Source organism: Miniopterus schreibersii (genome assembly GCF_964146895.1).
Source record: "Miniopterus schreibersii genome assembly, chromosome: 11".
NCBI lineage: Eukaryota > Metazoa > Chordata > Mammalia > Chiroptera > Miniopteridae > Miniopterus > Miniopterus schreibersii.
Window position 1 is genome coordinate 40,456,685 of NC_138111.1, and position 23,965 is coordinate 40,480,649.

Genomic DNA, 23,965 nt, shown 5'->3' on the forward strand with positions numbered 1-23,965 from the left:
CTATTGTCTGTGTCAATGGATTATGCATATATGCATGTAAATTCTTATGTTAATCTCTCCCCACCCACCCCGCCTTCCCTCTGAGATTCCTCAGTCTGTTCCATGCTTCTATGTCTCTGGATCTATTTTGTTCATCGGTTTATTTTGTTCATTAGATTCCACATATGAGTAAAATTGTGTGACACTTGTCTTTCTGTGTCTTATTTCACTTAGCATAATACTCTCCAGGTTCCACCATGTCGTCTCAAAGGATAAAGGATCCTTTGTTTTTACAGCTGCATAGTATTCCGTTGTGTAAATGTCTGAGAAGATGCTTGATATGATTTCAGTCTTCTTGAACTTGTAGAGACCTGTTTTGTGCCCTAACGCCTGGTCTATCTTTGAGAATGTCCCATGTGCACTTGAGGAGAATGCCTATTCTGCAGCTTTGGAGTGGAATGTTCTGTAACTGTCAATTAAATCCATCAGATCTAGTGTGTCATTTAGAATCACTGTTTCCTTGTTGATTTTTTGTCTGGAAGGTCTATTCAGTAAAGTCTATTTCAACTTATTATAGCAGTCCCTTTAACATTTCTTGCAGTGCTGGTTTGGTGGTGATAAATTCCTTTAGACTTTTTTTGGAAAGCTCTTTATTTCACCATCTATTTTGAACGATAATCTTGCTGGATAGAGTAGTGTTGGTTTCAGATCCTTGTTTTGCATCACCTTGAATACTTCATGCCATTCCCATCTGGCCTGTAGAGTTTCTGATGAGAAATAAGTTGACAGCCTTATGGGAGCTCCTTCGTAGGTAACAGCTTGCTTTTCTCTTGCTGCCTTTAAGATTCTCTCTTGCCCGGCCGGGCATGGCTCAGCGGTTGAGCGTCGACCTAGGATCCAGGTGATTGGAGTTCAATTCCCGGTCAGGGCACATGCCCTGGTTGCAGGCTCGATCAATGACTCTCTCATCATTGATGTTTCTGTCTCTCTCTCTCCCTCTCCTTTCCTCTCTCTGAAATCAATAAAGATATATTAAAAAAAAAAAAAAAAAAAAAAGATTCTTTGTCTTGGATTTTTGGCATTTTAATTATGATGTGTCTGAGTATGGGCCTCTTTGGGTTCTTCTTGCTGGGGACTCTCTGTGCCTCCTGAACTTGTGTGACTTCACCAGGTTAGGGACATTTTCTGCCATTATTTCTTCAAATAGGTTCTCTAACCCTTGCTTACTTTCAACCTCTTCTGGCACTCCTGATGCAAATATTGTTATGTTTCATGTTGTCCCACAGCTCCCTTAAACTGTCCTCCTGCTTTTTAATTGTTTTTTCTTTTTCATTCTCTGATTGATTTTTTTCTACCCGGTCCTCTAATTTGCTGATCCGATCCTCAGCTTCCCCCTAATCTGCAGTTCATTACTTCCAATGTTTTTTTATTTCTACTATGTCATTCTTAATTTCCTTTGTAGTTTCTATATTTTTTTTCATGCTGTTGAGCATCTTTATGATTAGTATTCTGAACTCTATATCTGATAGATTGCTTATCTCCACTTCATTTAGTTCTTCTTCTAGAGAATTCTTTTGCTCCTTCATTTGGGATTTTGTTTCCCCATTTTAGCTCCCTATTTGTATTTGTTTCTATGTATTAGGTAGATCTGCTAGGACTTCCAGTCTTCTGGATAGTCTCTGGTGCAGACCAATATCAGACACTGTTTGTGACTGGCCTTGAGTACCCTGCTTGAAGTTTTCCACATTCCACAACTTGTGCTTTCCTCTTCTGAGGCTGGGTGTGTTTGGGCAGGACCAAGATGTGCACCAAGGTGTTCTTTTCCAAGCCCTGGGTCCAGAAGAAAATCAGGCAAAGACTCAAAGCACCCAGAGGCTGTTATTCAGTCTCTTAATGAGCCTCAGGCTGTAGAAACTCCACAGGCAGCTGATTATCAGTCTCTTAAGGAGCCTCAGGCTATAGAAACGCCATGGGGTAGGGCTGGAGGTTTTCCAGACAAAAGCTGCTTGGAAGGTAAATGTCTGCCTGAGAAAGATGTCCTCTGAGGTATGGGGGAATGACTCAGCACCTGGGTCCAGATGGGTGCCCTCTGAGCTCTAGTCCCCTTGCGAGCACTCCTGGATTCTCCTCACACTGCTCAAGTCCACACCGCCTTCCTTCCACAGGAGCGCAAGGTGAGTGGCTCCACATAAAACTTTGTGCATCAGCCCTTTAAGAGGGTGCCTGCTGCTTTTCACAGCCAGATGTTATGTGGGTAACTTTCTCAGTTCTGGTGCTCTATGCTGGGGACCCAGCTTGGGGTTTAGACCCCAGAGTTCTCAGTGGGAACCCCAACAGCTGAGATATCCCTCCTGACCTTCGGCTGCTGCCTGTGGGAGCCCAGAGAGCCCTCTCTCGCCTCTGCGTTTACTACCAGTCTCTGTGTGGTCTCCACTTTTCCTCCTTGGTTATGAGGGTGCTCTCCAGATAGTCTTCAGTTGCAGTTGATTATTCAGGGTGTTTTTTCTATATTTTAGTTGTAATTCCAGTTTCGTCCTGGGAGAATATCAGTGTAGCTCCCACTCAATATTCCACCATCTTGGGTCTCTCATGTGTCTTTTTTTATTACTAATATTTCAACTTCCTGGTAAATCAGTGCTATGGACTGAATGTTTATGTCCCCTTAAAATCTATATGTTAAAGCCCTAATCCCCAATGTGATGGTATTTGGATTTAGGTAATTGGGTTTAGTTGAGGTCATGAGAGTAGAGCTTGAATGATGGGATAAGTGCCCTTATAAGAAGATGGAGAGGACAGAGCTCTCTCTCCCGTGTGAGGACACAGTAAGAAGGTGTCTGTCTGCAAGCCAGGAAGAGAGTCCTCACCAGACATCAGACACCAAATCTGCTGGCACCTTGATCTTGGACTTCCCAGCCTCCAGGGAGTGGGAGAAATAAATGTTTCTGTTGTTTAAGCCACCCAGTCTATGGTATACTGTTATATCAGCCAGAGCTAAGACAATTTTCAGTTCATTTATTATAATTTATACAAATTTTTGTCCCATGACACTTTAGAGAGAAAAAATTGGTCCTTCATCCCAAATGGTTTGAAAAGCTCTGACCTATACCAACAGCCCTGGTCCAGGAACCAGAAGTACTGGTCTCCTGCCACTGCTCTGTTCTAACACTAAGCCTCGGTTTCCTCACCTGCCAGCTGAGGTGTTGGAATGACTGGACCTAGCCAGTGTAGCCAGTCAGCAAATATCTGGGTCTTTTGGAAAATATGGCAGCCTCAGGCAGGTAGGGGCCATGGGCCCCCTCCCCCAAATCTCACCGTCAGGTGGAGCATTCCAAAGAAAGCAAGTCTTGGGGCAGTTCTGCCAGCCAGATACAAATATTCATTGTGAAACCTGCACAAAGCAGTTTGTAAGCTTGGTAAAGACCCACTCCCTGTTCTCACACATGTGGCTGTACAGTTTCCATGAAAGGTTGAGGCAGAGGCAACGTTCTTCTGAAGCAGTAGTCCGTGCCCTGGTCCATCCCAAGACAATCTCACAAAGTGTGGACCAGGTTCTTATGCTTCACTGGTGCAGAGGTGATACTTCTAGCCAGCCACAGAACTTGAGCACCGCCTACTCCACCAGTGAAAATGTATTTTGAATACCTCTCATGTCAACTAATCAACCCTCTGATGTAATTTCAATAACTACATTTGAAACCTTCATCACCACCTCTGGACTGTGGATTCCTAAGGTACTCCAAATGCAAAAGAGCTGCCCTCCCTGCCCACCTGCAGTTACGTATGCACATGTGCATCACATTACTGATGCTCAAGTATTTCAAAGTCTGTTACACACAAACTGGCAGAGAGATGAATCGTGTGACCTCTAAGTTCCCTCCCCAGGAAAGTATATATAAAATATTGTATTAGATATATTGTCATACATAATATATATTTTTAACTTTGTCTGAGAAGCAAGACAGAAGTCAGTTTTCTGACTTCACCAATACCTTCAGAGGCTGGAATTATGTGGCCCATTCCCCAGGCCACAAGGTCAACTCTTCAAAGCTGAGACAGGTCCCCCCCTTTCTCCTGCTATGGGTCAAGTGATGCCCTCAGTCCTTATGTTCTTTCCTCTTCCGGTTGTTGCTGGCAATTTCCCTTTCCTTGAGATAGCTGAGACCATCTCTGTGACTGTTCTCCAGTGCCCACCTGAGCCTTCCCAGCAGGTGGTGAGGTCTGTGGTGGCAGTTGGAGGTGAGCCGTAAGGAGTTCAGAAGGGAAGGTGGAAAGGAATGCAGCTGGGGGGGGGGGGGCGGGAAGTCCTCCTGGAGTAAGAAAAAACCCCAGAAGCCTAGAAAGGTGAGAAAGACCCAGCCTGGGTGGAGGAAGGCCAGTCCTTGTTTCCCAGCCATGGGGGAGGAACAAATTGGTGGGCTGAGAGTTCTTTGCTTGATCGGGAGACACTAGTTCAGGGGCAAATAAGCAGCCATGACGGAGGAAAGCAACCGGCTTGGGCTACGTGGGTGGCCTATGGGTGTCAGACAGCCTGGGTGAGACATGAGGCTTGTAACACAGTGCAGACCCTCAAAGAGGGCGGGGGTGTCTGCCTCAGGGAAGGGGGCCAGCCCCCAGTGGGCAGCTGTGGTGCTGACAACAAGGACTTCTAAAGAAAGAGAAAGACTGCTTGCTTACTTGGGGAATTCAGTATCTGAGGATGAGTGGATAAGAGCAGGACAAAGTGTCGTTCTGGGAAACCCCTGTGAACCTCCACAAACACAGCTCAGCCAGGGAAGTGCGCCAGACCCCAGGCTGTTTTCAGGCCCCCATTCTCCTCGTTTCCAGATCTGCTTCCACAGCCCACTTCCCACCCCAGCTCAGGGCCTCCAAATAGTCGTTTCCTTTCATTACTCAGTCCCTTGACTTCATGCCAGCTCCTACTCTGGCAATGTTTGTGGGCTTGGAGCCCGGGGTGTCTGTGCCTCCATGAGCCAAGCTCCAAGTCTTAGCCACCACTTTGCGCTGAAACAAGAACTGGCAACTGCTCCTATTTGGGAGTCTAGGAAATGGAGTGCTGGAGACGGGCTGCCGGGGTATGCATGGCGTCACGACCCACCTGCCTTCAGAGTGACCTTGGGCAAGTTACTAATCCTCATTTTCCTCATCTGTGAAATGGAGACACTCACACTCCCACCTCTAGGCTGTTAGGAGCGTGAAATGCAAGTGTGTAAAGTCCCAGCCCAGTCAGTACCTGGAGCGCAGGCAGTGCCCAGTAGGGCAGCGGCCCTTTCCTTGTGCAGCTCCTTGCCTCCTTGACCTCAACTAGTCTCTGCTATGCACGGTGATCTCTTGAAATGTAAATTAAATGTTACTCCTGTTGAAACCTCTTCTGTGGTACCTCACTGTTCGCATACAGTCCAGCCTGAGCTCCTCCTACCTCTTCCCTCACTCAGGGCTGCTTCCACAGCAGCCTCTAGTGCTGGGGCCTTTGCCTTGGCTGTTCCCTCTGCCTGGAACACCCTTCCCTGCCCCTCACGGTCAAGTCCAGTTTAAATGTCATTTCCTCAAAGAAGCCTTCTCTACCAGCCTCCTTCCTTCTTAGCACTAATGCCCAATCTGTAGTCATTTTACGGATTTATTGCTCACGCTCCCACTATAAGGCAGCTCCATGAAGCCACTGGGCCAGGCACCTGCTAAATGCATAAAGGAATACTGTTTGCATGGGGACCAGGTGCTTTGGAGATTAAACTGGTGTGGTGGCCTGCCCAAACCTGACCACCACTGCTCCAAGTCCCCAAATCTCTGTAAGTTAAGGTGCGGCCACGTCACATACACGAAAGTCGTACACTGAGTCCAGAGGTCAAGAGTAAACATTTTATTCTCAGCCCTGCCTTAGCCACCTCTAGTTTTGCAAGAATGAATAAATGGAATAGACAAGATGTCTTTCATTATGATTTGTCACAGAAAAAGTTCCCTTTTTCCTAAAGAGAGTGTGATTTCAGGGTGACCTATGCTGGGGATTGACGATTAGAGAGCATCGGGGTTAATCACTGTGCTTTGTGCCAACTCCTCTCTCACTGAGCAGTGCACGGCCAGCCTCAGGGAGCCAGCAATAGCAGCCCAGCAGACCTGCCCTCCAGAGACAGAGAGCTCAGCCAGGAAGAGAGCCATGAGGGGTGAAGGGCAAAGATTCCATCTACACCAGGACGGGGAACCAGCAGAAGAGGGAGAGAGAGATGCTGCCTTCACAGCCTCCAATTTGATGCGTCCAAAGCCCAAATGAGCCTGGAAGAACCCTAGGTCAGCAGAAAGGGGAGCCAAAGAGTGGGGACAGGTGTCCTCTGAAGTGCCTCCCTTTTAAAGGAGTTCCCAGAGAGGGACCCCAACCCCCACCCTGGAAACTACCTGGTGAGTACAGGGACCCTTCCTTCCTGCTCCTGAGGTTCACGTTACAGATTTATTGCTCATAGGATAGTCTCTCGAATGACACCAATGAGGCTGTGGGGACGCTCAGCAGCTGCTCGGGGCCTCCTCTCGGCTCTGGGCCTCCCTGCTGGGACGAAGGTGCTCAGGTCTCCGCAGCTCCACAGGTGCAGCAAGCCAGGCTGTCTCCGAGAGGGCAGCAGGTGGGCCCTGCGAGTGCTGGGCTGCAGCGGGGCCATTATCTTTGGGAGAACAAAGAGGGTAGGGGGAGGTTAAGCTTCATCAGATGTGGTTCTGGGGTCTGCCACCTACATCCATCATCCATCATCCCTACGAGATTTAATTTCCCACAGTGGAACCCACTTGGAATTCCAGAAACTTAACATAGTGTCTCTTTTCTAAAGTTCCTAAGACATTCCCCAAATTTCCTATGGTTCCAACTGTAGACCTGACTCGCTTCACTGATTCATCAATTGCAATTTCCTGCTTTATACTGAACACTGCTCATCACTTTTCCCCAATTTTCCCGTGACCTAAATCACTGATTCTCACTGAGGTCTGTACATTATAGGAAGGGAGGGGAGCTTTTCAGAGATGTGGGTTCCCAGCTCTCCCCACACTGATTCTGACAGGTGAGTCTGGGGTAGTCTTAAGCATCTGTACTTTCAACAAGAACCCAGGCAATACTAACGTACTCAAAAATTTGATAACTATTGGTTTGGCATGGTGACCAGGTAAAGCATTTATAAAATGTCAACCAGAATCAATGATGCTTCTAATAGATCTAGTAACCCCTAAATAAACAACATAACAACTATTTATTTGTAAAAACTCTTAAAAATGGTTCTACTAGCTAGATCTATTTTCGCAACGTGCTGCATGCGTAACTTTAAATACATCATAATATCACTTGTTTTGCAAAAATGGCAACAATATGAGTAATTCCTCATCCACCTGGGACTGATGAGGGGAGAGCTGTCCAGTTCGTATACACTGTTATACCGCATAGCCCCATCCATACTGTCAGTGCTGCGGGAAAGCCCAGGTGCTCTGTTACCACTAGTGTCATAATCATTGGGGTGACGTTTTGTTTAGTTTATACTATTCTGAGATTTTTTAAAAAATTTTTAATCCTCACACAAGGATATATTTGTTTTTTTATTGATTTTTAGAGAGAGAGCAATGGGAGGGGAGAGGGAGAGAGAGAGAGAAATCAATGTGAGAAACGTTAATTGGTTGTTTCCCATAGGTGCCCAGACGGGGATCAAACCCACAACTTTCTGGTGCACAGGACAACACTCCAACTAACTGAGCCACCTGGCCAGGACCCATTCTGAGATTTTAAGGTCACAGAAAGGTTAATCCCCCCCAGAGATGAGACATTAGATTTGCTAACGTTTGTCTTTAAGGCTTGTCCTTGTTTCCTGAGTAAGAAGAAAATTCCAACATTCATAGATGTCAACTGTTGTTATGTGTAAGTTAGGACAGTGGTTTTGATATTGGTAAAACTTAAAACAGATCAAAAATGCATTCTAAGAATATAGAGAAAGTGAAAATGTGCGAAAGCTGGGAGGAGGCAGAAATAACAGCTGCTCTTCCCCATCCCTGCCTCCTGCTCTCTGAGGAGGGTGTGGCATTATCATATGTCACCACAGGTCCAGTTCTGCAAGGCTCCAGCAGATGGCCCAGGACTACTGCAACAGTCCCAATACCTGAACTTTGATCCAGTCTGTGCAAAAGACCCAGTGAATATTTGTGGTGATAGCATCTATTGGACTCTAACTGATTGTTCTTTTTCCCCAGAGCAATTTTCCAGCGAGCAAGACTTCACAGAAGGTCAAGACCAACTGCTTGGCAGATGCTCCAGTTCTGACCTCGGCAGCCTCTAAGTGACTCCAAATGCTTGCTCCTGTTTAGTGGGCTACTGAGGCTGGACAGAGGAGAGGCAGCAGGAAGTGACATTTTGCATAGACCAGGGACACCAGGATATAGATATTTCCCCTACATGGGATACTAACTAGAGCCTGACTCAGGACCTCTCTTAGAAAGCAGATAAGAGGGTCCATGGCTCATGCAACTCTTCATGAGAGTAATTGGACTGCTCTTCTCTGGGCCCCCTGAGGGACTAGGAGAGAATCTGGCTCAGGGCTTCTGTTAGAAGAGACCGGGAGATGGAAAGGGGGAACAGAAAGGAAGTGAGAAGGGGGTTGAGTCAATCTGCCTTGAAATTTTACCTAGGATCCTGTAGTTGGTAATGGCCCTGAGAATCAGTCCATTTCGACGCAGGTGTTTGTTGGGCCCTTGATGCACCCAGCTGGGTAATACGGTGAGTGGCAGGGCACCGATGCCTTCACCACCACCCCACATACCTGGAGCAGCGGAGTAAGTGCCTCCAAGGCGACTCATCAGAAGGAAATTCCCCCTTCATTCAGAGATACAGGTGTGGAGACCACCTAGTCCAACACTACACTTTAAGATGAGAACCCTAACACCTAAAAAGATCATTTGCAGGCCCAATTAAAACTTTCCCCCCCGTGGTGTCTGGTCAGGGAGTTGCCTTGTACCTTTTCACCTATAGAAAGGAAAAGGTGTTTATTCCTTTCAGTCCTATCAGTTTAGGCCTCTTGCCAAACATTTCATAGTAATGTGAACAGCTCCCAGAATCTTGCCCATATTAAAATTCATGTATGTACATCATTGTCAAAGGGCTGAAAACATGCCATATCAAGGGAAACTCTCAACACAGGAAACTGACTGCTGGATGTGACCTGCAGTGCCCACTCCCCCTGCTTTTATCCATACAGCGCCCTTTTCTTTTTCCAGGTTTCCACATTCTGGAAAAATGGGGTTTTTTTCCTTTGGATCAAGAAAGCTGTGGGAAAGAAAAGAAAGTGCTCCAGCTTGCCCTCCCTCCCCAGACCCCCAAACCACATTGCTCTTGGTAACAGTGACCATAAACTTACTACGCCTTGGACAGGAACTCGGAGAAGCTGCGTTGGGCGCTATGGAAACAAGTTATCTGATTCACACCAGATATTAAAAATAAAACTACCTGCTCTAGGAAGCTGGCACTGGTGATGGCCTCCTCCATGTGCTCCTCGTCCGACTTCAGAACTGATTTGATGTTTTCTACTAGTTCGTGGATGTCGGGTGTCATAGTGCAGGAGGACTGCTCCAGGAACCTTGCCACCAGCAGCTTGGTGTCGATGTACGACTTGTAATCTATTAAAGATTGTGGTCTGCATCTTGCTGCTCTGGGTCTCAAACCCCTCCTCAGGGTCACCCCAGCCAGATCCGGTCTTCCCTCAGTCTGGGTTGCAGCTTCACAGCTGAGCACAGGAAAGGCTGTGGGAAAAGACAACACACACCCATTGGCCATGCCCCTGTGAACAGGCACTAACATGTGAAACAGCACAGACCACTGAACTCAGCATGGAAAGCACCTGACTAATGCCAACAGCCATGCATATCTTGCTTTTCATTTGGCAAAAGGAAAAAAAAAACATACACACAAAAAATGCAAAACCAACAGCTATGACACAAGCGTATTTCCTGATGTAGTTCCAACAGGACATGTCCCCAAAACATTTTATTGTGCCCCATAAAACACTACCCCAAGGAAAACACAGATGAAAGGGAAGGGCATCCCGAATACAAACCAGAGTGGAGCCACAATTTCATGGGGTGATGACCAATGTCTGGGGATGGGTGGGGCAAGCAGACCAAATGTGGTTGGCTGATGAAAGAATGTTCCGGGAGGTGGATGAAGGAGCCACTTAGAGACAGGGGCTAAAGAAAGACACGACTTGTGGGATGAGGGGAATGCTCTGTGCACTTGGACTGTACCTTTGTCCTAACATCCTTGAGGGCACTGCACTGACATGTTCTCAATGCTCCCACCAGGGCTATGAGGCAGCTCTATGGCTGATGATTACAGAAAGAGAAATCTAAGTGCAGGAAAACTATGCCATTCCAGAAGTCAACGCGAGAGTGGGAAATCCACCGCAGGCTCTGATTTCCATGACTATCTACTTTAGCAACGGTGTGAGGACTGGCAGGACATTACTACACTGTCAGGTGGGGGAATCGAGACTCAGGCCTGGTTTTCACATGTTCAGAAGCCAGCCAGCAGCCCTCACTGCCCACGACACTGGAGAGTTCAGTCTGTGAAGGCCTGACAAGCAGAGGCTGAGACAGTCAATGAGGAACTGAGGCGGGGGGGGGGGGGGGGGGGGGAACAGGTGGAGGACAAGGAGCGCCCTTGCTGCTGGAGAAGAGCAGGCATGCGGATCTGCAAACAGCAGTTAGCGGCGTCCACCTCGGCTGCTAGGAGTGTATCACAGAGAGCCAAGGTCTCCCAGGAACACTCCCTACAGGCACTCCTGTGTGGGGACAGGGGCTACACTCAGTCACTTGAAGGCAACCTGGTCCCTTCCACAACGGAGGGCTCCAACAGGTAAACAGGCGTCATCCTCGCCCTTGCAGCACTGCAGAATGGGAGGGGTTCTGGAAAGATCTCTCTAAGCTGTGCAGACAGCAAAGTTCCCGTTGAGGCCGGCAGGTGGCCAGCTCAAGTCCTCAACTTGCCAGATAGGGCAGAGACCTGCAGTGAAGAAAGGCCTGGGAGCTGAGGGGCCAGGCTGCAGGGCTCGTGCGCTCAGTCCCAGGTGGCGGGCTCCTCCCCCAGGAGCCACAGCAGAGACAAGAGGAGTGTTCTCTCTGGCTCCCACATGGTCAGTCCAAAGCTGCGCAAACAACACAGGCTGTCAGAGGGATGGAACCAGAACGAAAGGGGTGACAAAGGGCCCCAGAGGAAGCAAGGTGAGAACAGCATTTGCATAGAGCATGAGGAGAGCAAAGGCCACTGTGAGGAATGTCACTGAGAGAGGCTCGTGTGGATAAGATTACAGCAGGTTTCTTTTTCTTCCTTTAGTTCCTTCATTTATTTATTTATTGTTTTTTAATTTTTTTTTTTTGGTTAATTCTCACCCGAGGATATTTTTCCCATTGATTGTTCTTAGAGAGCATGGGGGAATGGGAAAGAAACACTCCCACGATGAGAGAGACACATCGATTGGTAGCCTCTTGCACACTTCCCTACTGGGCCAGGATGGAGCCAGCAACAGAAGTACATGCCCCTGACCAGGAATCGAACCCGAGACCCTTCAGTCCGTGGGCTGACGCTCCAACCACTGAGCAAAACTGGCCAGTGCTGTTCCTTTATTTTTTACAATTTTCTATAATGAAGACATATGTGGAGATGTTCATGTATTCATATATTCAAATAGCATCTATACACAAACAAACTCAAAACAGAGGGTGGGGAGATGAAGTATGAGTTTCACTCTATCCAAAGTTTTTAAAACAAGCTCAGATTTAAATAATTCAACCTATTCATACTTAGTAAAAAGATAACTAACATTAACTTAAAGAAGAGGGGATTTAAAACATACCACCCTTTGACTTTTTCCTTGAGAGAGAGCGTGTGTTCCCACAGGACTGCGAGCACCTAGAAATCAGAACTGGATTTGCGCTATTTTCCTCATGTAGTACCTACGATGGTATCGTCTGCAACCAAATGCTTTTGATGAAAATGACTTACAAAGAAAAACACCCCACCAGCCTTATAAGATGGGGCAGATGTATATTCCTAATGAGCATCTAGAATATCTTATTTTCTCAAGATACCTCTTGAACTGCAGGGCCCTGGGTGACCAGAGCCACCTGCTTTCACCTGGCAGCTGGAGGCAGAGAAGTGCTCCTCAGGGCGCGAGTGCTCACCTCTCTCCGCAGAGTGATGGAGCACGGGGTCACTCTTCCATCTTGTCAGCTCGGGCTGGAGGGCTCTCCGGCTTCTCCCAGGATGTAGCTGGTTTGAGCTGGCAGCTGAAGTGGATGTGCTTTCTTCTCCAGGTGTGTTAGGAATGTTCCCATCTGAGTATATTTTTAAGAGGAGAAACAAAAATTATTTTGCCAGCTGCAGCCCTCAAAATGTTGGGCAGGAAACACCTGTGAGCCCAAACCTGCCAGGGCAAGGGTAACACAGTTAACAACGTTTGCCTAGGCTGCTGGCCCAGAGCGTTCTTATTTCCCGGCACTATGGGAAACACTGCCTCTCCAAACCACCACTCCAGACCTAAAACAAACAAGCAAAGCCGTTAAATCCAAATAAAGAAGCCTTGCCAAAATGTCAGTTTTTTCTAAAGGTAAAGGTACTTAGTATCTTCTCCATAGGGGCCTCCTGGTACGGCCTCAGGATGGGAAAGCTCTGAGCCATCTTAGTTTCTGATCATTCCAGACGAGCTTGGCTGGGTGGAAATTAAAACCGGCCCAGGTGAAGTGGCTGCCCTGCGCCCTGCAGACCAAGTGCAGGCAGAGGGGGTATCTGCAGGCCGGGCTATGAAACCTCTGGAAAGCCAGGTTAAAGAGCCAGCACCCGTTAAATGCATCAGTAAAACCACTCTGGAACTGGATGATTTCAGCTTGGGAAAATAAAATCATTAGTGAGCATGAACTGTGGTCTGGGAAACTTTTTTTAAAAATGGAAGGATTACAAACATGCTTAGGAAACAGAGCTCGCTGCTTAATTCTACATAAGACGGAAGGTAAATAGAACAGAATCCTAACTCCAAATAGTACTGCTGAAAAATCAGCTCCATCTGAAATAGTTAAAGGTTGATCATTACCATGTGCAATTTTGTCCTGTGAACAACTCTCTGGGACACTTAAAACCTCTCCAAAGAGGAAAAAGCTGCAACAATGTTCCCTTAAATTACAATAATAAATATAAACCAACTCCAATATTTAATGCAGGACTGGAAATCAGAAATCACTACATGTTCAGGCACCATGACTGGGGCCCTAGGTTATAAATGACAGCGTAACTTCAAAGCAAATCACTCCGTAATAAATGAAATGCTTTTTTCTCTTCAAAAGAGCTCATCTAATTTTAACAGAAGAAAAAACAACCTTAGGTTGGAAAACACAGGAACACAAAATTAACCTCTGCAATCTATTTCATAAGTCCCTGAGAATAGTCTGGTTACTCATAAAAGATCCAAATGTTCTCTCCCACTGGTAAGCCCTAATGCTCATAGTAGTTTTGCACCTGGAAAGGCTGTAGCTTGACTCATTTGCTCCAAGAATATCTGACCTCCAACAAAATACCATCCAGATCATTATTTTACCCTGTTTTAATTTACTGAATCACAAATTTGGGCTGTGATCCTGTATTTATTACCTTGAGTCACTGGCATGCTGATCGGTTGCATCGGGCTTGTGGCGGCTTCTGATCCCTCTGACATTTGGAATGAAGATGCCTGCATCACAGGAAAAAGAGGAATATTTGCTGATATTCACCTCAAGTATCACATAGGCTCAGTGAACTTAAAAGGATCCGCAGAGCACGGTCTCCCGTTGCTCTCTGTACCAAATGCTGCTTTTCCTACTTGTGATCAACATACCAAAGAGAACCTGTAGGGGCAGTACCTGCTCCTGGCCGGTCTGGTTCACCACAGCTTCATACGGAGGCGGAGGGTCCAGGGGACAGAACACCTCCACACCTTTGATTCTAGCTCCATATATATGCGGCAGCGGGATAACGTCGGGACCAACCATCCTAGGAAAAAGCACGTTGGCATCAGGAAGCACGTTCTACAGACAGGCCAGCTGACCTCAGTGACTCCTGAATGCTGGCCTTTGCTTCTAGATGGTTATCCTCAGGCAAGTGGCAACGCATCAAATGAGATAACATCATTCCTTTCAAATTCACTAGGCAAAAAGCAAACAATAATTCCTAAGAAACAGAAAGCAGATTACTGGTTGCCAGGGGCTGGGGGGAAGGACAGAATGGGGAGTGACCAATTAATAGATACAGAGCTCCTTGAAGGTGAAAAATATGCTTTAGAACTAGGTGGAGGTAGTGGTTGCAACATATCATGACTGTACTAAACGCCACTGAATTATACACTTGCAAATAGCCAATTTCACCTCAATTAAAGAAAAAACAAAACTAGGGACACAGGGAAACTCAATTATTTCTTACATTAGTACATGACAACTTTCTTGCCGGGGTTTCCCTAATGTCTGATTCATGGTAGAAACTCACTACTTGCTAAAAAATATTTGGCCCAGCTGGGCGTGGCTCAGCAGTTGAGCGTCGACCTAGAATCCAGGAGTTCATGCTTCAATTCCCGGTCAGGGCACATGTCCAGGTTGTGAGCTCAATCCCCAGTTGGGGGCGTGCAGGAGGCAGCCGATCATTGATGTTTCTATCTCTCTCTCCCCCTCTCCCTTCCTCTCTCTGAAATCAATAAAGATATATTTTAAAAATATATATATTTGAAAGGATAAATAAATTTTCCAAATAAAGCAAACAACATCATAGCTCAGAGACAAAGCAGCATATGGCAGGAGGGATCACAGAGTGACTCTTCCTGAAGGTGGTCATTCACCAAACACCGATTGGGCATTTGCTGCATGCCAGGCACTGTGGATTTTGTCCTGCGGGGGAGGGACCCTTGACAGCAAAAAACAAAAACAAAAACCCACAAGATTTTCTGCCAGCGTCCACAGAAAATTACACATACACGCACACACACACAAATAATCTAGGTACCAAAGAACCTAAATTTTGAAATAATAGTTAAAAAACTGAACTAACAAGCAAAATAGAGGAAGACTCATAAATAAACAGGCAGATAACTCTGGTGTGGGGAGGAGGGAAGGGATTGAGCAAAAAAGAAAAAAAAAAAGAAAACTCATGGACATGGACAACAGCGGGGTGATGGTGGGGGGTGGGGATGGAGGTGGAAGAGGGTATAAACGGTGATAGCAAAAATAAAATATTAAAAAGAAGAAAAAAATAAATAAAATAATAGTAAAATACAAACTTGTATGTATTTTTAACAAAACTCCCAGTTATAAAATAAGTCCTGGGATGTAATATACAGCATGGTGACTAGAGTGAATAATACTCTATTGTATTTGAAAGTTGCTAAGAGAGTAGATCTTAAAAGTTCTCAAGGATAGATCTTAACCAGGCCTATCGTGGTGATCATTTGCAGTACATACAAATGGTGGATCATTATGCTGCACACCTGCAATTGCTTCAATTTCAAGTATATCTCAATTTTTAAAATACACAGAAGACATATATATATATAATAGCAAAACTTAATGTCTGTTCTTGAAATGCAAAAACGGACACACACTGACAGAGATGCACGAGAAGACGAGTCCGGGAGCCAGCTCAGGCAGGGCACTGCTGTTCTGGAAAGGTGCTCTCTGGATTTAGGGCTGTTTCATGTTATGCCCTGTGCCCCCTTTCAAAAATGCAACTGGTGGAGGAAAAGAAGATAAAAAAGATGTAATGTTCTTTATTCCTAACAATAAAATTCTTGGAATTCTGGGATTTAGAAGACTGAGATTTCTGCAGTCCCCTTTCTCCCTTTACCTTTGTTCAGAAGGAAGACATCTGGTCATCCCCCTGCTTGACCTGACAGGTACGGGAGGTTATATTTTGACACCTACTTGCATAGATATGTGCAGGCTCATTACATAACACATAACATGTCTAAAGAGCAGCACCAGCATTAAGGGTCTCTCGTGGAGGTGCTGGGAGGAGTCCTGGTAAAGTGACCAGGAAAGTAACATTACATTCTCCCCTTGGAGCAGGACTGCCCATGAGCTCCTCCCCAACCCTCTGATGCAGCCGAAGCTGTTGGACAGCTGTAAACATCAAGAGACTCCAGGAATCCAGACCCTTCCGGGACCTGGCTGAAGCAGCCCTCCTGACCGATGAGTAAGGTGACTTGTTTACTCAGTGAGACCTAGGGACCCATTCTGTCCTCTCCAGAGGGCCAGTCTTCAATCCTTAAGTAGCATATACCTCATGAGCCATCTTTCTAGCACTTACAAACTCTTCCCACTCGGCCAACTCTGCTAGAATTTCTTCGCTGCTGTGCCCCGGTCTGGAAAGTGAATATCTCTATCTGTCTGTTAGCTCTGGTGGTCCTTGTTTTATATTTCCAGCCCAGTGGCTACCTATATAGTATATTTACAGAGAAGAAAGGGCTTCCATTTTGGATCCTAAACTACAGAAATCTCTTCAAGAAGGAAAACTGACAGAGAAGAGGGGACGCACTTTATCTAAATGGACAAAAAAATGAATGGCTTCTATGGTGGTTATTAAAATGGCCACGAAGGCCACATTTTGATAAAGATGCTGCTACAGTTGGTGCAGAAGGAAAGGCCTTTTCCTATTAGGTAGCTTTTCCTTATTTATTTCCTTACTTACTCTTTGTATAACCAAGGATCTGTTTGCAGAAAATGGGTCTGCTCTCTCCTGGCAGGTTTTTACCTGATCCCTTCTGGCTTTCACGGGGGGGGGGGGGGGGGGGGTGTCTAAACTGTGGATGGCCCAGGCCTCCCCTCTAGAAATTCTGCTCTAATTGCTGCTGCTGGGGCCCAGGTATCTGCAGGCTGTCAGTGCCCCCCGGTGATTCCAGTACATAGCCAGGACTGAGAACACTGCAAAGGGAAATGGGTCCTGGTGGCTGAAATGAAACCCTGTTATATCTGGGAAAGGTGATCAGATTTTTATTAAGAATGAGTGTTTTTAGAAAACTGCTACCTGATAAGACAGAGGTAATATTAAGGGCTAAATGTTTCTTAAGAGTAAGATACATGCCAAGAACATTTTAAATAGGACAACTAATAGTGACAGAGCACAGTGGAAGCTTTTCATTTTAGAAAGATTTTTTAAGCCCATTATCTCGTAACAAGCCTCTCAGCAGTCATGTGACAATGCAGGTGAATCAGGAAACTGAAGCTCAAAAATGGTAAAAGAGCCACCCGGGGTCACCCTTTTAAGAGACTCCAGAGCCTGGGCTCTTTCAAGTTCATCCCAAAGTCTCCAGGAAACCTTCACCAGTTCGTGCTCCTGTGCACTGAAGGTGAACAGGAAACCCAAACAGATCATGCAAAATATAATGCTACAAATAGGCCTCGAGAACTCATCTGAGGGTGATGCAGCAACTAATATGCCCTTGACCAAAGGATGATCTTCTGTGTACTGGAAAAGCTGTGTGTGCCCTTTTACTGGGCATACGATGGTAGGATTGCTGCCTGTGAAGGGGGGAGCAAGGCAGGGGTGCCCCGCCCAATAGCTGGGCACTGGGTCAACCACCAGCACAGCCTGGCTCCACTGGAGTGTGGATTTTGAAGCTCAATAGGAGAGCAAATGGGTGGGCTTTGTCTTCACCCTTACTAAATGCCCAGGTCAACCTGCCTCTCATCCCCTCTTCGACATTCTATGGCAAGTAACATCCAATGGTACAACCACGTCCACATTCACAAAATATAGGGTGTCCCAAAAAAAGGTATACACACACTTTGAATAATTATATAAAGTGTTTATTAAAATACATTTCATTTTGAAAACTGAGCTATCAGCTGTTAAAGTGTATATACATTTTTTGGGATACCCTGTAGTTTAGAGATGCTCCTTTTTGACTCCTGGCTCAAGCCCATTTCTGCGAATGGGGACTCCCTGGAGTAGCAGGGGAAGGGTGCACAGCCCCCTCCTGGACTGACAAGTCGATTCGCAAAGTAGATAACCCACGTTTGGACAAAAGCCATGACTGCAATCAGGCCTCTGTTTATGACAGTAACTTGAGAAGCCCTTTCTCAAGGAGAGACCCAATGCATGAAGTGGTTGTATTTATAGAAGTTAAATAAATAAACCTCTTTAGAGAGGTCATAATGCTGAACAGGAAATGGGGAGCCTTTACTGTGTGAAAACACTTAATATAACTGGTTATGGAAATCTAAAAAATATATATTTGTTAATATTTTGCCTGCCTGCTTACAAGAAAAAAGTTACCAACTGGGGTTAAACATCTAGTGCCTATAAAGTTGATTTATAACAAGAATCTAGCAAAGTCAGTCAAACTTAAAAATATCTCTGATAGCCCGGCCGGGCATGGCTCAGTGGTTGAGCATCGACCTGGGATCCAGGCGATTGGGGTTCGATTCCCGGTCAGGGCACATGCCCAGGTTGTGGGCTCTATCAATGACTCTCTCATCATTGATGTTTCTATCTCTCTCTCTCCCTCTCCTTTCCTCTCTCTGAAATCAATAAAGATATATTTTTTTAAAAAAAAAATCTCTGATACAATATGTATAGAAAGGTGAATAAATTTAGTCATTTTAAAAAAGAAAGTGGGCTGCACTCTGATACTGGTGGAATTTCAGAAAATGGGAGTGCTTGCCCATTGGACATAAGATCTAGGGCTCCAGGTACATAGTTGAGGCCCAGCAGCATCTTCTTTCTCACAAGGGCACAAGGGTGTTTTGCTTTAACACCCTCCCCCACATTCCTTCCAGAAAGTTCTTAGTAATGCCCTTGATGAGAATCTTGTCTGTCTTCCTCCAACCTGGATTTGGGCAGGGGCTGTCTCAGGACTCAGAGGGACAAATCCAGAGATGCATGTATATATCCTCATAGAGTGGAAATACCCCATTACTAAAGGTGACTGTGGAGGTGCAGAGAAGAGGAAGGAGACAGAGGAGAAGGGAAGGTGAGGGGGTGAGGCGAGAAGGGGGACTCCACAGGCCTCTGCTGGACAACAACTCCCAAACGCTCATGAGTCACTTTCCCTTTCTGCTACTATAGGAAATTAAATCTGTCTGTTGCCTCCTCTTGGGTCAACCAAGTGCTCACCCACAACCTCAGAGGGCCAAGGAACTCTTATTGTTGAAGAGGGCATTTCTTTTCCAAACCATGAAACACCAGGCATTTTACTGCCCTCCCATGAACCCTTTGCGCCCAGCCTGAGATTGGGCTAAGGTTTTAGCAAACGTGTCCTAATGTGCACAAAGAATAGGGATTTGTTGCTGTCTCTCTCACCCCTGTAATTCTTGGCTCATTTCCTAAGAGACTAGGGAAGCTGTCCTGGCCCCTGAAGTTTCAAAATTTCTGTTCCTCAGGCCACCCTGGCCCATCTGTCCAGCCAGCTGCCGCCCCCTCCGGCTCTGTGGTCATGTCTACCTCCACCTAGGTGGGTGGCCAGGCAGGGGGCCTGGAGGTGGGGTTTAGGTATGACTCCGAGGGACAAGTCAGGAAGATAACCAGAGGAAGAGAACATTAACAGCGTCCAGTGGCAGCTCCCACTGGCGACCTGTCTGAAAGTCACATGTGGCTGCCCTAAGCATTAGAAAATGGATTTCGAAAAACACTGTGCCTGGCACCAAATTTGACAACTCTCCACGTGTACCTCGGGGATTAAAAATTAAAACTTCCTCGCGCTCTGAATATCAACCTAAAGACTGTTCTTTCTGTAGAATTCCAGTTCAGCTTAAGATCACCTTAAGATCACCTTGTCTGAAGCCAAACCTGACTGGCTGACTCTTCCTTCAAGCTCTCTGCAGCCCACCCAGGTTAGCGGTCCTCCTCTATGCACCTAAACCCTCTCTTCTGAGTACTACTTACTGTGATCCTAACAACATTCATTCTGAATGACTGAGATGTGAGTTCCTTGATTTGGGGAGGGGGAATGACTGAGATGTGAGTTCCTTGATTTGGGGAGGGGGAGGACCTAACTCATTTTGAATCTCAATAACCCAGCACAGTGACTAGTAAGCAGTAGAGAACTGATTACGTTCATTGAGTGAATAAATATAGTCATTCCTTAGAGAGTTACAATTCTAGAACTTGGTAACAATCAGAGGAAGGCGTGCAGCATTTCATTCTACAAATAATAATTCCTGAGAGTTAAGAAACAGATAAGCAAATTTTGAGCTAGAATTTAAAAATGATAATAAGCTTAGTGTCTATTTTTTCTAGACCAGAAAGAAGTAATTAATAATTCATCTTTTTTAATGGCTGGGATGAATTTCATGATTTGGGGACCTGCTGATGGTGTTATAATGAACATCGATTTGCTCTAACTGAGCGCGTTTCCAGGGCAACAGCAGCTCTCAAACATGTCAAATTACAGCAGTTATCTCACTGGGTGTCAGTTTTCCCGTGAAGCTAATTGAAATTGAAAAAGTATATCCTTAGGTCAAGGTTTGACTTTTCTTTGGTTTCATGCAGTTTTTCAGACAGAGAGATTAAAAAATCCCCCCAAATAACACAATCTGTCCAATTTCAGAGAGAACTTCAGAGTTCACACCGAGCTCTAGAGACCCTCCAGTCTTCCAAACCAAGAGCACCCCACAGAGAACTGTGGGGGGGGGGGGCTAAGGAACAATACCTGCGGTTCATCCGGGGTGTACACGAGTAAAATGTGGCGAAATAGGAAGGGGGAGGCACTGGTGGCACAAAGTCGTCGGGGTCTGGGATGCGTCCGTGTTCTTCCACCTCCTCGGCAGAAATCTGGGATTCATCCTAATTAAACAGCACCTCTGTTAGTCAACAGCCTGCACTACAGAGGCTTGGGGAGAAAAGCAATGAAGAGCATGGAAAAGTCCCTGGGCTGCTTCCGCAGAATCACAGCCATGGTGCCACCTTGCATGGACTTACGCTGCAGGATCTCCTGGCTGCAAAGATCTGGACGTAGCGAAGGGCAGCGGCCACTAGGCAGACGGTGGTGGTCAGGGCATTCAAGGCACACAGGGCGAAAAGGACTTTCTAGAACAAGGAAACAGAGACAACCCTGAGTACTTTAAAGCAGATGACCAGGATGCAATATAAAATCTTTTAAAATAACTGATAATACTGTCCCAGTAAGAAAATTCTCATGACAAAATGCAGGTAAAGAAATTACAAGGTAAGGGCCCCTCAAAATACTGGTGAGGTCCTGGCCAGGTAGTGGTTGGAGTGTTGTCCCACACACCAAAAAGATTGTGGGTTCAATTCCCGGTCAAAGCACACACCTAGGTTGCGGTTTTTATCCCCAGTGTGTGTTGGGGGGTATATGGGAGGAAAATGATCAACGTTCTCTCTCTCTTCCTCTCTCTATAAAATCAATAAATATATCCTCAGGTGAGGATTAAAATAAATGCTGGTGATTATTATTCATGCAACAGTGTGTACTTCTTAATTTTAAAAACTTATCTTAGAAGCTTCCTGACCCAGAAAGACCTGATACTACAATATTTCTTTTTGCAAGATCAGAATACCGTCTGGAAACGTTCCTTTCAGGAAAGCAGTGAGTTTCTCTTCTGAAGCTGGAGTTTCCAGTGACATCAATTCCCAGCCTCCCCCGCCCACTGCCTTATGCCAGGATAGCTTGCTGCTTAATTTGTGGCCACTGATTCTATTTCAGGAGCTATTGGCAGAGATGCGCAGGGCACACAACTAGGACAAGGGAGGGGGCAGGCCGCCCAAGTGTAAACAGGGCTTCTCTCCTCAGAATAGCAGCAAAGGCAATTCCAAAAGTTTCTGCTGCCACAGTCCTGGCTCCTTAGTGGGGCTTTCCCCAAGCTAAGTCCTGGCTCAGAAAGTCTGGGGGTGACTCAGCTACCAAAACTCCAGAAGCCAAAAAAGAAGGCCATTTTTACATCCTGCATAATCCAGAGAGCTGGCAGCTTCTCTCTCTACTCAGAGATTCCTCCCCCCACCAAAAAAAATAAACCCCAAAGATCTAACTAAAGAAAGCCATCAGTGGTAGACTATCCAAAAGCTAATACCTCATGGTTCACCAACTGATCTTGTCACTCACTGGGCTGATGGACCTAAATCAGGACACAGTTTTTATCTACTTCCCAATACAGGTTAATTTTGTATCTCTTCAATTGGGATCATTTGTTTTTAATCTTTTGCTTATCATAGTTGTTGCCTGTTAAACAAGAGATAAACTGCTTGAATTTTTCCTGTCTTTTCTGGCCAACCTCTCTCCTAAGTCTGGGTCCCAGAACAGTAGAGCTCAATAGCCCACAAGACTCACACTAACCTAGGAGAATGAGAACAATGACAAATGGGCATGCAATTTAAAGGTTTTGCTAAAAGCTACATCATATGTATGTAGCTATATCACATGGGTGTATGTACATACATATGTATATAAGTGTATATATACATATGTATAATTAGGCTCCTTTACATTTTTTACTATTTTTATAATTCTTGAACTCAAAGAAAGCTATCCATACATAATTTAAGAGACACACAATAGTATGTGATTCTTGCTGTGTTCAATCCTATCTCTGAGGCACTGATGAGGGGTTGTTCACATCTGCTTTCAGCAGCACAACTGTTTAAGGGAGGTATCAGGACAGGAGTATTTCAAGTAACTTCGCTTTCTCTGGGGATCTAAAGTATAGTTATTGCTGGGGGCAGGGGTTGGAATCCATTCGAGGTACCTTAAGTAGAAGGTGGACCGCACTACAAGGCTGAACTGGGAAGAGTTTCAAGACATTTTCTTTGTCCATGCATTTGGCTGGTTGAAATTCTTCACAACAGAAGCAAATCTTGCCTTCACCTAAGTCCACCTTAGGGGCGAAAGGTAAACAATAATTTAATTATTAAGAAAAAATACATAGACTATACCATGGAGCACCAATCCTACAGAATGAGATATGGTAGGGTTCAGTTTGAGGCAGTGTCTGTATCAGTCAGGATAAGCTCTGGTATGCTGTGGTAACAACCAGCCCCCACTTTCCAGTGGCTTAATCAAGCAAGGTTATTTCTTGAACATGCTACATGTCCATTTAGGTCAGCAGGGGACTTAGAGTCATCACAGTCACTTAGAGACCCAGGTTGATGGAGTATCTACCATCTCAGGACTGATCACCCCTGTGCCAGAAAAATGGGGAACACAGATCAATTGCACATTGGCTTTATTAAAGTAAGGTTGCCAGATAAAATACAAGACACCCAGTTAAATTTGAATTTAGATAAATAGCACACCATTTTTTAGTATACGTAAGTCCCAAATATTGCATGAGACATGTTTATAGTAAAAACTATTAGCTGTTTATTTGAAATTCAAATTAATTCATATCCTGTGCTTTTATTTGCTAATCTGGTAACATTAGCTTAAATCTTCCTCTTGGAGATGACACTCAACACTTTACCTAATATGTCCCTACCAAACTCCAAGAGGGCAAGGAAGGTCAGTCTACCATGTACCTGTAAGAAGCAGACGGTACAATTTGGTGAACAGTAACCCTAAACCATGTACGCTTAAAATGATCTCTCAGCTCACATCTTCAATGTTTTCTTTATTTGAGTGATAACTTCAATGATCGGTAATCTCATATATATTTTGGTGAGATGCTTTGTAAACGTTTGGTCACTTTTCCAAGTTTCCCTTGAGTCAGGTTGTGAAAGTATGTACCCTGATTATGGCTCATAAAACCTATACTTTGGGGGCAAAGGTTTGTTTTATTTGCTCTACAGCTTGAGTTGTTGAAGTTGACTATTCTATTTTGGCTAAAAAGAAGGGCCACACCTCTTCCACACCTGTTAAATTCATCAGACAGCTTTGACTTCACTAGTTGCAGAATTCTTCAGGAATCTTTAAGAATGCCTGGACATCGACAATGTTTTAGTTACTAGACTAAATTTCTTATTGAATTAAGATTCTTATCCTCTAGTCATAGTACTGGATTACAAAACATTTTTTGGTTTGGTTAT

At 45.3% G+C, this 23,965-nt stretch overlaps 1 protein-coding gene across 8 annotated transcripts in view; it reads right to left on the reverse strand.

The window, feature by feature from the left end:
* Positions 1–5,812: 5,812 nt before the first annotated feature.
* ENTREP1 (endosomal transmembrane epsin interactor 1) overlaps positions 5,813–23,965 on the reverse strand; it is a 58,288-nt gene continuing 40,135 nt past the window's right edge. For all 8 annotated transcript variants that reach the window (XM_081151896.1, XM_081151900.1, XM_081151897.1 and 5 more), the window contains 8 exons: positions 22,690–22,818; positions 20,909–21,016; positions 20,640–20,773; positions 13,870–13,999; positions 13,622–13,700; positions 12,163–12,315; positions 9,434–9,726; positions 5,813–6,623 (listed from right to left, as the gene is read on the reverse strand). In XM_081151896.1, the coding sequence (XP_081008022.1) occupies positions 6,423–6,623; positions 9,434–9,726; positions 12,163–12,315; positions 13,622–13,700; positions 13,870–13,999; positions 20,640–20,773; positions 20,909–21,016; positions 22,690–22,818 (1,227 nt within the window). In that variant the 3' untranslated portion in view covers positions 5,813–6,422. The remainder of the gene's footprint in view (positions 6,624–9,433; positions 9,727–12,162; positions 12,316–13,621; positions 13,701–13,869; positions 14,000–20,639; positions 20,774–20,908; positions 21,017–22,689; positions 22,819–23,965) is intronic.